The sequence below is a fragment of the Phoenix dactylifera genome, chromosome 1 (genome assembly GCF_009389715.1).
Source record: "Phoenix dactylifera cultivar Barhee BC4 chromosome 1, palm_55x_up_171113_PBpolish2nd_filt_p, whole genome shotgun sequence".
NCBI lineage: Eukaryota > Viridiplantae > Streptophyta > Magnoliopsida > Arecales > Arecaceae > Phoenix > Phoenix dactylifera.
Genome location: NC_052392.1, coordinates 23,505,784 through 23,518,268, shown reverse-complemented (window position 1 = coordinate 23,518,268; position 12,485 = coordinate 23,505,784). Strand labels below are relative to the sequence as shown.

General features: G+C 42.8%; 1 protein-coding gene and 1 non-coding gene across 3 annotated transcripts; one reads left to right on the top strand and one right to left on the bottom strand.

Annotated features, from left to right (window-relative positions):
• On the top strand, positions 1-72 carry TRNAQ-CUG. Its single transcript has one exon. It is a non-coding gene; the product is annotated as a tRNA-Gln (tRNA).
• A 4,285-nt stretch (positions 73-4,357) lies between these two features.
• On the bottom strand, positions 4,358-12,133 carry LOC103717066 (exopolygalacturonase). Of its 2 annotated transcripts, none has more exons than XM_039130231.1 (7): positions 11,535-12,133; positions 9,149-9,240; positions 8,107-8,247; positions 7,623-7,799; positions 6,628-6,917; positions 6,102-6,330; positions 4,358-5,033 (listed from the first exon to the last, which is right to left on the bottom strand). In XM_039130231.1, the coding sequence occupies exons 1-7, from the start codon at positions 11,593-11,595 to the stop codon at positions 4,809-4,811; spliced, it is 1,215 nt and encodes a 404-aa protein (XP_038986159.1). In that variant the 5' UTR covers positions 11,596-12,133; the 3' UTR covers positions 4,358-4,808. The 2 variants fall into 2 exon arrangements, with proteins under 2 accessions (XP_038986159.1, XP_038986170.1); XM_039130242.1 differs by having other exon boundaries at positions 8,371-9,240; positions 11,535-12,131.
• Between the last annotated feature and the right edge of the window lie 352 nt (positions 12,134-12,485).

Genomic DNA, 12,485 nt, shown 5'->3' with positions numbered 1-12,485 from the left:
GGTCCCATGGTCTAGTGGTTAGGACATTGGACTCTGAATCCAGTAACCCGAGTTCAAATCTCGGTGGGACCTTATTTTTTGTCATTTTGAACCAAAATATAACCGAACCGCTGCATCCTTTTAAATTTCGATTTGAGTAAAAGGCGTGTCCCGAGTACTTGACCCGAGTAATCTACTAACCACTTCCACTGTTATTTTAAAATAAAAAGAAGATAACAGCAAAACAAAATGGTAGGGCCATTTGCATTTATTCCGAAACAACAAATACTCACAAAATGCACTATTGATAAATATGTATTCTGAGAAATGTGACTATTTATTTGAGCACTCGGTCAGATGGCATCACTCACAAGAGGATGGGAGTTCGATTATGGAGAGTCATTTCATAGTCGAGTCCTGCTTGGATTATGGCCTTTTAGGATTCCTAGTTTATTGTTCTAGTTCTTTTCTAGTTGGACTAAAACGAACTTGAATTTGAGTTAGAATGGTATGGTGTTCTACATAGAATATGTTGAAATCACGACTTGCCTCAAAAGCTTAAGCTAATAAGATGAGGTGGATTTATTTATTTATTTTATGTTTTCTTACGCTCTTCCTCATATGTAGGCCAAACTTTTCTTTTAATGGGTGAGCCCAACATGTGAAATAGTTTAATAATGGGATTAATGAGTACAGAGACAGGGCTCGAACTCAGAACCTCTGCTCTGATACCATGTTGAAATCACCACTTGTCCCAAAAACTTGAGCTTTTAGGATAAGTGGTGATTTCATTAGAATAGAATAGTCCTGGATGAAGGACTATTTGGGTTACGGCAGCGAATTAATGGTGCTTGGTAGTCTAGGTGGAGGACTTTTATCCTCATTAGTGTTAGGTTTTCTTATTTAAGTAGGGGTCTTGGTCTCCTCATTCTGTTTGAGTGTGGGCGACCTGCTAAAGTAGAGAGCTTTCACCCTATATGCATGTTGTTAGGAGTTGAGTCCAAGTAGATTCATGTCACATACTCACATGCTATATAAAAGTATTAACTACTATGCTATTAGATGTGGATGTTTGTGTAGATTTTGGATTAGTTTGGTTTGCAGAAAGAATTTTTTGTTAAAAGCTGATTTCTCAAACTATGATGCCTATTTTGGCATTTTGGTTGGCCATGAGAAAGTGATACATTGCGGAATGAATTATGTTTGCTTAGATATCTATTTTTCTAAAAACGTTATATAAAATATCTATTATATTCTTAATAAAAAAATTTATTTATGAATTTTGACGACTTGAGAGTAATTTTGGAAAAAAAAAGTAGCTTTTTTATGTCCCTCATATATATTTTTTGGAACCTTATTCTAATAAAAATATTATTTTTTTCATCTCTGTCTTTTGAAAACTTTAATAAAATAAATAATTTTTTAAATTTTTTTGTTGACTATATTTTTTTTCTTTTATTCTGGTGAGCTAAATGACCACACTTTTGGTGAACTAAATAAGTCCTTTATATTTAGAGAGTCATGACAAGCGTCCTCACATTGTTGGAGAGTGAGTGCCTACAAAGCATTTTTGGGATAGAAACGAGAATCCTTCACCTGGCTTTTACTTTTCTTTTTTTCGGGCTGCATACGCCGTGGGAGAAATGGAGGCTTACGTCCTAGCTCTAGGGGCCCAGCCGATATCTCATTTACTCTTTGCTGATGACTGTCTTCTCTTGTCGAGGGCGCAGGTAGCGGATGCTCGAGCCCTCGGAAGGGTGTTGGCCAACTACTGTACTGCATTGGGGCAAAGAGTGAATGCCTATAAGTCCACCATCTCCTTCAAGCCTAGTACGGTGTCGGGGGTTCGACAGAGGATCCAGAGGATTCTGGGGATGTCAGAGCAGGACGGAACTTGGACCTACCTGGGTGTACCAATCTCGGATAGGAAACTGCAGGTATCTGAGTGCACCAGGCTGGTGCAACAGGTCCAAAGTAGGTTGGAGAGATGGCGGGTAGCGTCTCTATCTATGATGGGTAGATTAACGCTGATCAGATCTGTACTTGGCTCCATGCCCATCTATCTCATGGCGAACACGATGGTGCCGAAGACAGTGCTACTGAAGATTGAGCAACTACCTCGAGGCCTCTTATGGGGCTCGTATGGAGGTGGTCGGAGGGTGCACTTGGTGGCATGGGAGAGCATCTACCTCCCATTCAGTGAGGGTGGCTTAGGGATTCTGTCTCTCCGGAAGAGACGGGAGGTGCTTATTGCCCGACATGCAGTCCAGTACCTTTTGAAGCATCAGGAGCTCTAGAGCCGGACCATGGCAACATGCTATAGGAGAGAGGGCCTTGAGGTACCGGTTCGAGGTAGGCGTAGATGCTCTTTCCTATGGCGAGAGATCGCAAGGTATTTGCCTACTACGTTAGTACATACCAGATGGCTGATAGGCGATGGACGCAATATTGATGTGGCTGGAGACTCGTGGTCGATGCCCTCCCTTTGTGGCTCTGGCCAACTATAGTTTTTATTGAGGCAGGGGAGGGCCTGCGCGTATATGATCTCCTTGTCCCCGGGGGGGTTGCATGGGATGAGTCTAGGCTGGTTCATCTTTTTGGAGGGCATCTAGTGGAGAGGGTCCGATCCCTCCTACTGTTAAGGTGCGCAGGTCCAGACGTGCGGATTTGGAGCACTTCTACCAGAACCAGTGTCAAGGCGGGTGACTTTTCTCACATCCTTCGGCGGCAGCATGAGCCTAGGCCAGATTGCGCCTGAATCTGACGCTTAGGTCTCCACCCGAGGGTAGCATTGTTTCTCTAGAAGGTGGTCTGGGACCGTCTTCCAACGAGAGCAGTACTGAGCAAACAAGGCCCGAGGATTTTCTCGGTATGCGGAGACTGTGGTGTGGATGAGACAGTAGACCATGCCATGTTTCAGTGTACATGGGCTAGGGCGACATGGCGACTAACAGGGATCCCGCAGGAGGTTTGGGGACAGAGGGACCTGTTCTTATAGACCATGCACCGATGCTCGGAGTCCCCACGGCTTCACCAGATTTGGCTAGCTAGGAATGCTTGAACCTTTGGTGAGCACAGTATGTCGCTGAGACTGGTAGTGGAGAGTGCCCGCGTGCAGGCGGCGGAGCTCAGTCTCATCACACCTGTTGAAAGAACCTTGACAGGTTGGGAAACCTAGGGTTCTCTTTCTGCTTCGGCAGTTTTCTGCATGGTGCTTTTCACCTGCGAGCCCCCACCCCCAAATTTCCTCGAAGTTAATTTTGGCGAGTCTATTTTGGATGGAGGTACGTGGGGCAGTGCGGATTTTGTTATTCGGAGCCCATCTGCTAAGGTTGTAATTGCATGGGATAGTCAACTCTTCGACACATCAGTTACGAGTGCGGAGCTGCGGGCTGCTTGGGCGGGCCTTCGTCACGCCCGGTGTGTCTTATGGGCTAGTTCCATTGTCCTAGAGGAGGACTCGGCCACTGTCATCATTTGGATCTGGAGAGGGCCCTAGGGGCAACGATTGCATTTACCCTTTGCTGCGAGACATCTGGGCTATGGTGAGGGATGGCGGGGTCTTTCAGGCTAAGCATGTGTTCCGTTAAGCTAATGGGGATGTAGATTGGACGGCTGCTTATGGAGCCAGCCACTTCGGCAGCATTCTGTGGGCTGGTGATGGGGAGTTGCCCCTGGCATTCTATTTTTCGACTTTATTGGGTGCATCTGTACTCGTCAGGTATGATCCATCCGCCTTAATGAAGAAAAAAAAAGATATTTTTTTTTAGCAACTGTTTTGAGTGCAGTAGATTTATTGCATCTGTGACTTGGCTGTGTTCTAGAGCCTCTTGTAGGTTGCCGTGCCCATGTGTTAAGTCCGTTTGGGATCTATTTGTGGCTCATTGTGTCCTTAAGCAAGCAAATCTTGTCAGTTGAGACTTCTATAGGTAAACTCTTATTTCCGATAATAAAAAGTAAAACAACAACAATTTTTTTTATTAGAGTTCTTGCATCAAGTCATGTTCGGCTGAGCAAGATTTTTACAAGGCTGTCTTGTCATCTAACTGTTGTGGATGTGAAAATCCTGTCTCGACTCCTTTTGGTTGCGGGATGGCGATGATGCAGTACTTGCGAACTAGCCCATCATACTTGGAGACCAGGATTGAGAGAATCCTGTCTCGACTTCTTCTGATAGTTATCTCCACATATTATTTCACTTTCATTGAGATCTGTTAATTGATCCAACTTTAATGTCTCCGTGTATCATTATCATCGTCATCATCTATCAATTTACCAAAACTTTGAACTTTTTTTTTTGGCATTGATAGACAACCATGGAGATCATTGTCATGCTTAAACATGTCACTAGGCCTCATAATCTCTAATTCCAATCTCATGCTGGATGGTAAGATTGTTTGGTGTTTTTTTTTTTTGGCACGCTAAAAACAAGAGTACCATACATAACGTATATGGATACAATCAAAAAAATAAAAAAGCAGTACATCACGGAGTGCACAAGGCAACTCCGCCTCTCCTACCCAGAGGTGGTTCTCTGAGTGGTTAGCAACAAAAGAGGCCACACAACCTGCGGCCCCATTGGTCTCCCTAAATACGTGCTTCGCTTGGAACACCATCCCACCACAAATCATGGTCCGGATATCTCTCAACAGCGGATGGTAATCACCAACCCCTCCGAAAATTTGCTGAATCCACCCAATGACCATCGTAGAGTCACCCTCCAGAAAGACCTCTCTCCCCGGAAAGGCACGCCAAAAAGAATGCGCAAGAAAGGATGTAAGAAAGAACGTAACCCAGCCTTATAGATGTAGGCCAGGAAGAATGGTTAGCTACTTGCATGGTGGGGGGATTTGGGTCCCGCTGTAGGTCGCTCTGACGTTCATGCACAATGCAGCGACCGGAGCCTGGCCAACGTACTTGAGGTGAACGTTGTGGAGGTTGACGTTCTTGCATGGCACTCCTCTGCTGCACCTGAGCATCACCGCCACCGGAGTCGTCGACGTCCCCCTTATGTTCCGGAAGAAGATGTCTTTCAGTATCACCCGGGACGGTGCCTGCATTCAATCACATACACTCATTGCTATAGTTCTTTTTTTTTGTTTTTGCCGTTGATATTAATTTTTTTTCTTAGGATGAATATTAGATGAGATTTAGCTAAACTCGCTGCTCATCATGTTGTGTTTAAGCTAGGAAACAGCACCAAATCTAAAGTAGGGCAATATCATGGTAGGATTGCATCAGAATGTGCTAATTACTTCCCTGGTAAAGTTTATCTATTGATGACTTTTGTGTACTATCAGAGAGCTACGGTCAAGGTCCACCTTTGTCCAGGATAGAGGAATCTGGGAACACTGGCAGAGGGCTTCTCATATTATTGTGTACCAAAAACTTGCCTATGAGTTTCATCTACACAATAAATTAGAACTAAATATATGCTAAATGATAATCACTACGAGTTATAAGAACTAAACTACCCTTGTGTTGTAGCTTGAGATGCATTAGCGAGTTTAGGATTTTTATTGGTTTAGTTGCTTCTTTTTGGAAGATAAAATTGTAGAGGCATCACCAGTTATTCAAAGAAATAATGCGAGAGTTAATAAGATAAAAACGTTTTAGGAGCATGCGCCTCCTTAGATTTGACGCTAAAACCTCCTTCAAATGGAGGGTTGCCACCATTCAGTTGAGCCTAATTTGCAGGCTTGAGAGAGTTGAGCTAGCTTGTTTCATTTTTCAGATTTCTACTTACTACAGCCGAGTTTGGTCGCAGATTTTGGGCTCCCAAACCAAGCCCAAGCATAAAAATAGGTAAAATGAACTAGAGGGCTAGGGCATGCTTGGTTTTAGTCATGATTGATTTTAGTTTATAAGATCTCCTGTTTTCAGAATTCCACAATAGTAGTTTGCACAATTTTACTGTCAAACTAAGTAATGCCTTCAGTGGCACAGAAAGAAAAGTTGAGCCTATGCATGGTAGAAACAGAAGCAGCTCGCCTGCTCCAAGCCCTAGCCAAGTTTCGTTGTCTAAATGCATGCATTATGAAGCTTTAAGCACTTCATGTGCAGACATATTTTATGATCCCCCAATATTTTTTGCATGACATGGATTGTGTTAGCTTGCTTACCTTTGATGCACAAGAGCTGTAGGGACAGTACGTCTGGTCGATGACGATGGGATTTGCAACACTCTTCATGACGATGTTCTCAAAGGTCATATTAACAGCCCTACTAGTTCCTGGGGAATTCTCCCATGTCTTGATCCTTACGCCGTTTGAAGTCCCAGCAAGGGTGCTATCTTTGATGACGAGTCCTCGGACATCCTCTTCATTCTGATATTTTCCTAAACTCCCAATGCTACAGTGACCATATAAAATGAAACTGCATCAGCAACATTAGCAGCAGCTGTAGCAGCACAATTTCACTCATTTAGCAGTTCTAGATTTTAACTGGGTACACCTGACCCATAGAAGTGCAGTGCAGGATGCTCCCGCCACTGCAGGGTTTGGGAAGGGTCGGATGGAATTGTATCGAACATTAGTCTAAATTTTTAACCTGAGCCTAATCCAGGGGCCTGTTCTGGTTTGGATTGGATCAAGTTTCAATCAGAACATTAAAATATTACAGCAGGATAACTCGAGTAGCAGGGCTGACCTGATCCCATGACCTGGTCCACAACTGATGCCACTCAGTAATACTTGTGAGTTCCCTTGTCCGATGGAGATACAATCATCGCCAGTTCCGATCACCGAGCGGTATATAGTTACGCCTGTGCTCCGTTCAATGTGAATTCCGTCAGTGTTGGGGCTGTTTGAAGGGGCAGTGATCTTGATATTTTTGCCCCAGAAGTTCTTGCAGCCAACCAGAGCTATGTGGAAGAACTTGCTATTCAAGGATTTGATGTTCTCTACCACAGTGTTCGATGTGGCGATGAACTTGACTGACTGAAATGATCAAGGTATCACAAAATGAAAATATAAACATGTTTAGAATGATGACCTGAATAGCAACTCTAGAACTTCTACTGTTTTTTGCAACATCTGTGCTCTCAATGATGCTGGTGCATTCTGAGTATTGATAGTTAGCTGCTGTAACTTCGTGCTAAAATGCTTGTCTCTGAAAAAGACTTTACCCTATGATGCAGAGGGCAACTGTCACATCTAAAGGACCACAGTTGGACAAATTTTGCCATTGCAGTTTGTGGTAGCAACATGAAATTACCACTTTAGTCGATTCATTCCTATATAGAGTTATTCATTCTTCCTTGATGGAGGCATAAAAATTCTGGCACTACCATTCTCTCACTGTGAAACTTTTGAAGTAGCTACTAGCTAAGAAATACTAATTGCACTATGCAGTTAGCTAGCTTTAGAGCTCTAAAATGCACAAGAAAGTCTTTGGCTTGATTTCATATATTATTTCAACTTTGACTACTACCTAAGAAATACTAATTGCACCATGCAGTTAAGTTAGCTAGCTTTAAAGCTCTAAAATGCACAAGAAAGTCTTTGGCTTGATTTCATACGGTATTTCTACTTCTGGTCAAAGTTGTTAAACTAGAAATGGATGTGTAGTATCTATGCTCCAGACATGATTTTGAAAGTATTAGATTTACTGAAGAGAAGATAAAATGAGGCTTGAAAGTTTACAGTTGGGAGGAGCTTGCAATTTTTATTTGTAGGGCACTTGTTATAGGGCCATGATGCAGCTCCTTGGCCATCGAAGGTCCCTCCTCCAGTCAATGTCAGCATATCCACCCATGCAAATTCCACCCAATCATCACCTGTGACATACTTGCTCAAATCTGTTGTCGCCTTCAAGTGTCCCTGTATACACAACAGGATACTTAAACAAAATTAATAGCCAAAAAATCGTTAAAGATTAAATTGCTCAATTATCACTACGCTAATCAAACGATTGGCAAAGTTATAAAGATGCATTAAGTTGTTGTGCAATCAGGCAAGCTAAAATAGATAAGATCTGCTTCTGAAGCCCTAATGCGATCATCGCATGCCAACAAGATTTAATCAGACATAACACTAAATGCTCCATCATTTTTGAAATCACTAATCTTTAAAGTGAATGCGCTATCTTAATCAACTTCTGATAATGTCACTTCTCTCATGAGCTTGCCTTCATATTCACTGTAAGGGAGCGAACATTTTTGCAAGGACCAGCAAACTTAGTAGGGCCAATAAGATAAGTTCCTGCAGGTATCTGAAGCTTGACTGCACCAACCGCTGCGCATGCTGCCTTCCATGCTGCCATGAATGCCTGAATTGGATAGAGGTGAAAACAAAGAGAAGAAGACACAATTAGGACCACCATAATTACACTCCATGAGCTCATAGCTCCACGAGAGCGATACCTTAGCTAATTGATTAAAAGCCAGCTTACCCATCACCAACAAGGAGACAATCAGCACAGCAAGAACAAATCCTGCTTTTAAACATTGCTGCCATGCTTTTGATGTTATAAGACTACCTTTGATGCAATCTTTCTCACTTTAGAATTAAGTGCAGTACATTATCTCTAAAACAAAAAGTTTTGAACCATTATAGTTTATTAAAAAGGCAGTTATGACTTTAAACAAAAAAAAAAACGACAACCACTGTAAGATTTGCAAGGTAGATTTCTAGCTGATGATCAGTTTCTGAAGTCCATTCGATGGATGGCGGAGATCATTTACTCGTCAATTGTGTATAGCACCATTATCTTCTCGCCATGATGGACCATGGTAGGAAGTTTTAGCTTCAATTAAAATAGGCCTCCTCGCATGCAGAACAAAATACTTCCAAAAACAATCAAGCAAAAGAAACACTTAAAAGATGGATTATTTCAATTTTATTAAGAAAATAACGAGAAAAGAGTCGAAGGGAGAAGAAAAGAAAGAGAGAGTTAAAAAAAGAAAAACATTGGTCATGATCGAATTATAACTCAGAAACAGTAATTGTATTTAAAACAAAGAACAAAAGATCTACCAGGCACATATCATGAGAAAAATACGAGAGAAAAGCAGATGAGACAAAGTCATGCAACCAAAATAATTCGAAAAACCAAACATAAACAATATTATTAACAAACCCATTACAGTTAAATATCCATGATTCTAGCAATTTTCTTTTTTTCAGCGAGAGAGAGAGAGAGAGAGAGAAGTACACAGGAGGATTTAGACCTTGCTGTCATCAGTAATTCCATTGGCTCGGGCACCATAATGCAGAACATTGAAGTTCCTGGAGCTTGATGATTTCCGGGCTTCAGCATTGCCTATGGAGAAACATATCAAGGACAGATAGAACAAAAGCTTCATCTATTTCTGTTGCTTCTTCTTTCCTCTCCTTTCTTTTTTTCTTTTTCTTTTCCTTGTAAATGAGTTATGGGCTCAAGCATAGGGAAGGGATGGAACCCAGTTTGAGTTTTTTCAACTGTCGTAACTTCCTCCCCTCCCCACACCCGTAGGCCGTTTCCAACCGCTTGTGGAGGCACCTGTCCTATTTTAGTGCATGGCTCTCCTCCCACACATTGCGAGGGAGGATAGAGAGTCCTAAAACACACAAATCGGAGGCATTTGACAGATTGACTGGTGTTTTCACTATTTCAGTCCACTTGGACAAGAGTCTAGTAAGGTCAGATGAGATGGAATTTTTAGGAATGAATGAAGGAACGAATTGCCTTCCGAACTCATTTGACTTTTACATCGCTGAAGTTGATACTTAAAAATATTATACATAAAAAAAATAATTTTAGCATATTTAGTTGACGGTAAATAAATAATATAGAAAGCCCATTTTTTGAAGTGATTTATATTTAATCGACTATTATTTTTTAGAAAAATTATGTGATGTACTTTTTATGTCTCTAAGATATTAACAATAAGGAAAAAAAAATTATAAGCCACTAAAGATAAAATCATGTTTAGAAAAAAAAAATACCTCATTGTTCAACCAAACATATTTCAGTTTGTCTTCTTTTCCCTTGACCTCTTTTTCTTTTTTTTTTTTTTGCTAGGAAAAAGAGGAAATGGGGAGGAAGGGACAAGCTCACCTCCGCATAGCAGCCCCTACTGGGCCCCCATCCCGTCAGGAGAATATTCGATGCGGAAAGAAATGACCGTGTGTTGGGCATCCCGGCCAGTTTTACTCATACCCTCTCCACCCGAGGGCCGGCTCGGTTACCCCTAGCGTAGGGCATCCGGTCCCCAAATTTAATCGACGCCCGCACATTTCGAACCTGAAACCACTTGGTTGAAAGCAAACGTCCCGTTCCAACTAAGTTACCACCCCGGCGGCCCTTGACCATTTTTTCCCCCAACACAAAGGAGTCTGTAATGAGTCCGCAATGTTGAAACATTTCAGAGAAATGAACCATGAGAGCCTGGAGAGACGGTGGGAATCGGCCATAGCAGCTGAAGCCTATGGCAATGTTGCACTTCTGTAGGAATAATGAAAAATGGAGTAATAAATTTGGGGGAAATTTTCCCCCCATAAAAACAGGAGTAGATTCGCTGAGGATGGGTATGCCCCTCAAAATTTTGTTTGGTTGGGCATGCTGTAGAGACGAAAAAACTTCCAAACATCAGGTATTGTTTGACAGTTTGTTTTAATATTAGGATAGAAAAGAAATGAAAAACGAATAAAATTATCTGCAATATAAATAAACGTATGAATTTGTGATGTTATGTCTTTGAAAAGAATGGGACGATTCACTACAAGAAACTTGGACATTAGCGACGCTTTTTTTGGCTTTTAGCGACGCTTTTAAGCGTCGGTAGAAACATTCCCGACGCTTTCCAAAGCGTCGGTAAAGCGTCGCCTATGCTATAGTGGAAAAAATATTTTCCGACGCTTTTAAAAGCGTCGCTAATTCGAATTTAGCGACGCTTTAAAGCGTCGCTCTTTTCCGACGCTTTAAAGCGTCGCTCTTTCGGTACCTTCATTCCATCCATGCGGAGTGGTTGGGTTTGGCTATATAAACAGTTTTTTTTTTCAGATCGGCCGATGTGGAACTAAAATGAGGTGGTTTTTTGGCTTCCGACGACGCTTTTAACGACGCTTTTAAGCGTCGTTATTTAACAACGCTAAAAAGCGTCGTTAAAAGTGTCGTCAATTACATATTAACTTCGACGACGCTTTTAAGCGTCGTCATTAGCCGACGCTTTTAAAAAGCGTCGGCAAATGTTGACGGGAAAAAATTTTTGCCGACGCTTGGAATAAGCGTCGGCAAATAAGAATCGGTAATTTTCTTTTTTTGTGTAGTGATTTTTCAAAGCTCCCTTGGGATGGAGCGGAATTCCTGAGCTAAATTCCTTGTGCTTTCTACATATGCTTAGCTTATGCAATCAACTGCCTTTGTAGTGGGGGAACTACGTCTTATATATCATCTTGTGTTCTAGCTCAAGGTACAGGTCCATAGTACGAACTACAAATACACAGGGTGTATCCTTCAAAGAGGGAGAGAGAGAGAGAGAGAGAGAGAGGAAACACACTGACGCAGTCATGAAGAAAAAAAGGCAATAAGAAGGAATATCACCGATAGAAAAGCGAGAAAACTTAAAAACGCACTGAGACGACGCCTTGTGTGAATTGCCCGTTGCTGCGTCGAGCGAAGCATTTCGTCAAGCATCTTATGGCCGTCGGCAATGGTGAGCAGGATGGAAGAGAGAGCCAAAGGGATGGAGGCCGACAAGGGTCGAGATGTACGGACGGGCAAGAGGCCGGCGGGTAACGAAGCAAGATTGGTGTCGAGGGTGGCCAAGACCACCCCCCTATGGTCGAATGTGGCTCAGGCTCCTCCCTAGCTGCTGGTTAGGACCAGCCATCGCATCTCAGAGAAGGAGCTCGAGGTACTACAGCGCCACTTCACCGACACACATGGACGATGACGACACTGGCGATCCGAAACTTGGGATAGAGAGTGCCGGTGGACTGGGTGGCCCGGGAGTTGCGGGCCAAGGGGAAGCTAGAATACGATGTGGAGGTCTTCCCCATGGCGGCAGAGCTGATCACCAATCAGTTCAAGAGCCGGGAGGATCAGGACGCCACACTCGGAAAACTGGCCAAGGCTGGTGACGGGCCAGCTGCTGGCCATGGAGGAGTGGAAAGCCGATTTCATCCCGGGGGTCAACACAGTCAGCCGGATGGTGGTCTGGATTCAGCTTTCATGCCTGCCTTTGGAATACTGGGAACCGGAGTGTAAGTGGGTCCAGCCCACTTGGAGAGGCCCAGAAAGCCCATTAGGGCTTTACCTTTATTTTCTTTTGCAGGACCTGGGAGTGTGCGCGTGAAAGGATATAAAAGGGACGTGTGAACCTGAGGCTGGCGGCACATCAAACATAAAAACTGAAGGGCTTGCGGCTGAGAAACACAAAAAAGAAAACAAAGAAAGGAGCATACGGCAGAGAAAAAGAAAAAAAAAGGAGAAGGGCGCGAGAGAAAAATCCAAAGATTTGCGCACGCCCTACGGAAAAAGAAACAGGTTCTTTTTCTTGTTCTTTTTTTCTTCTGGATGTGATT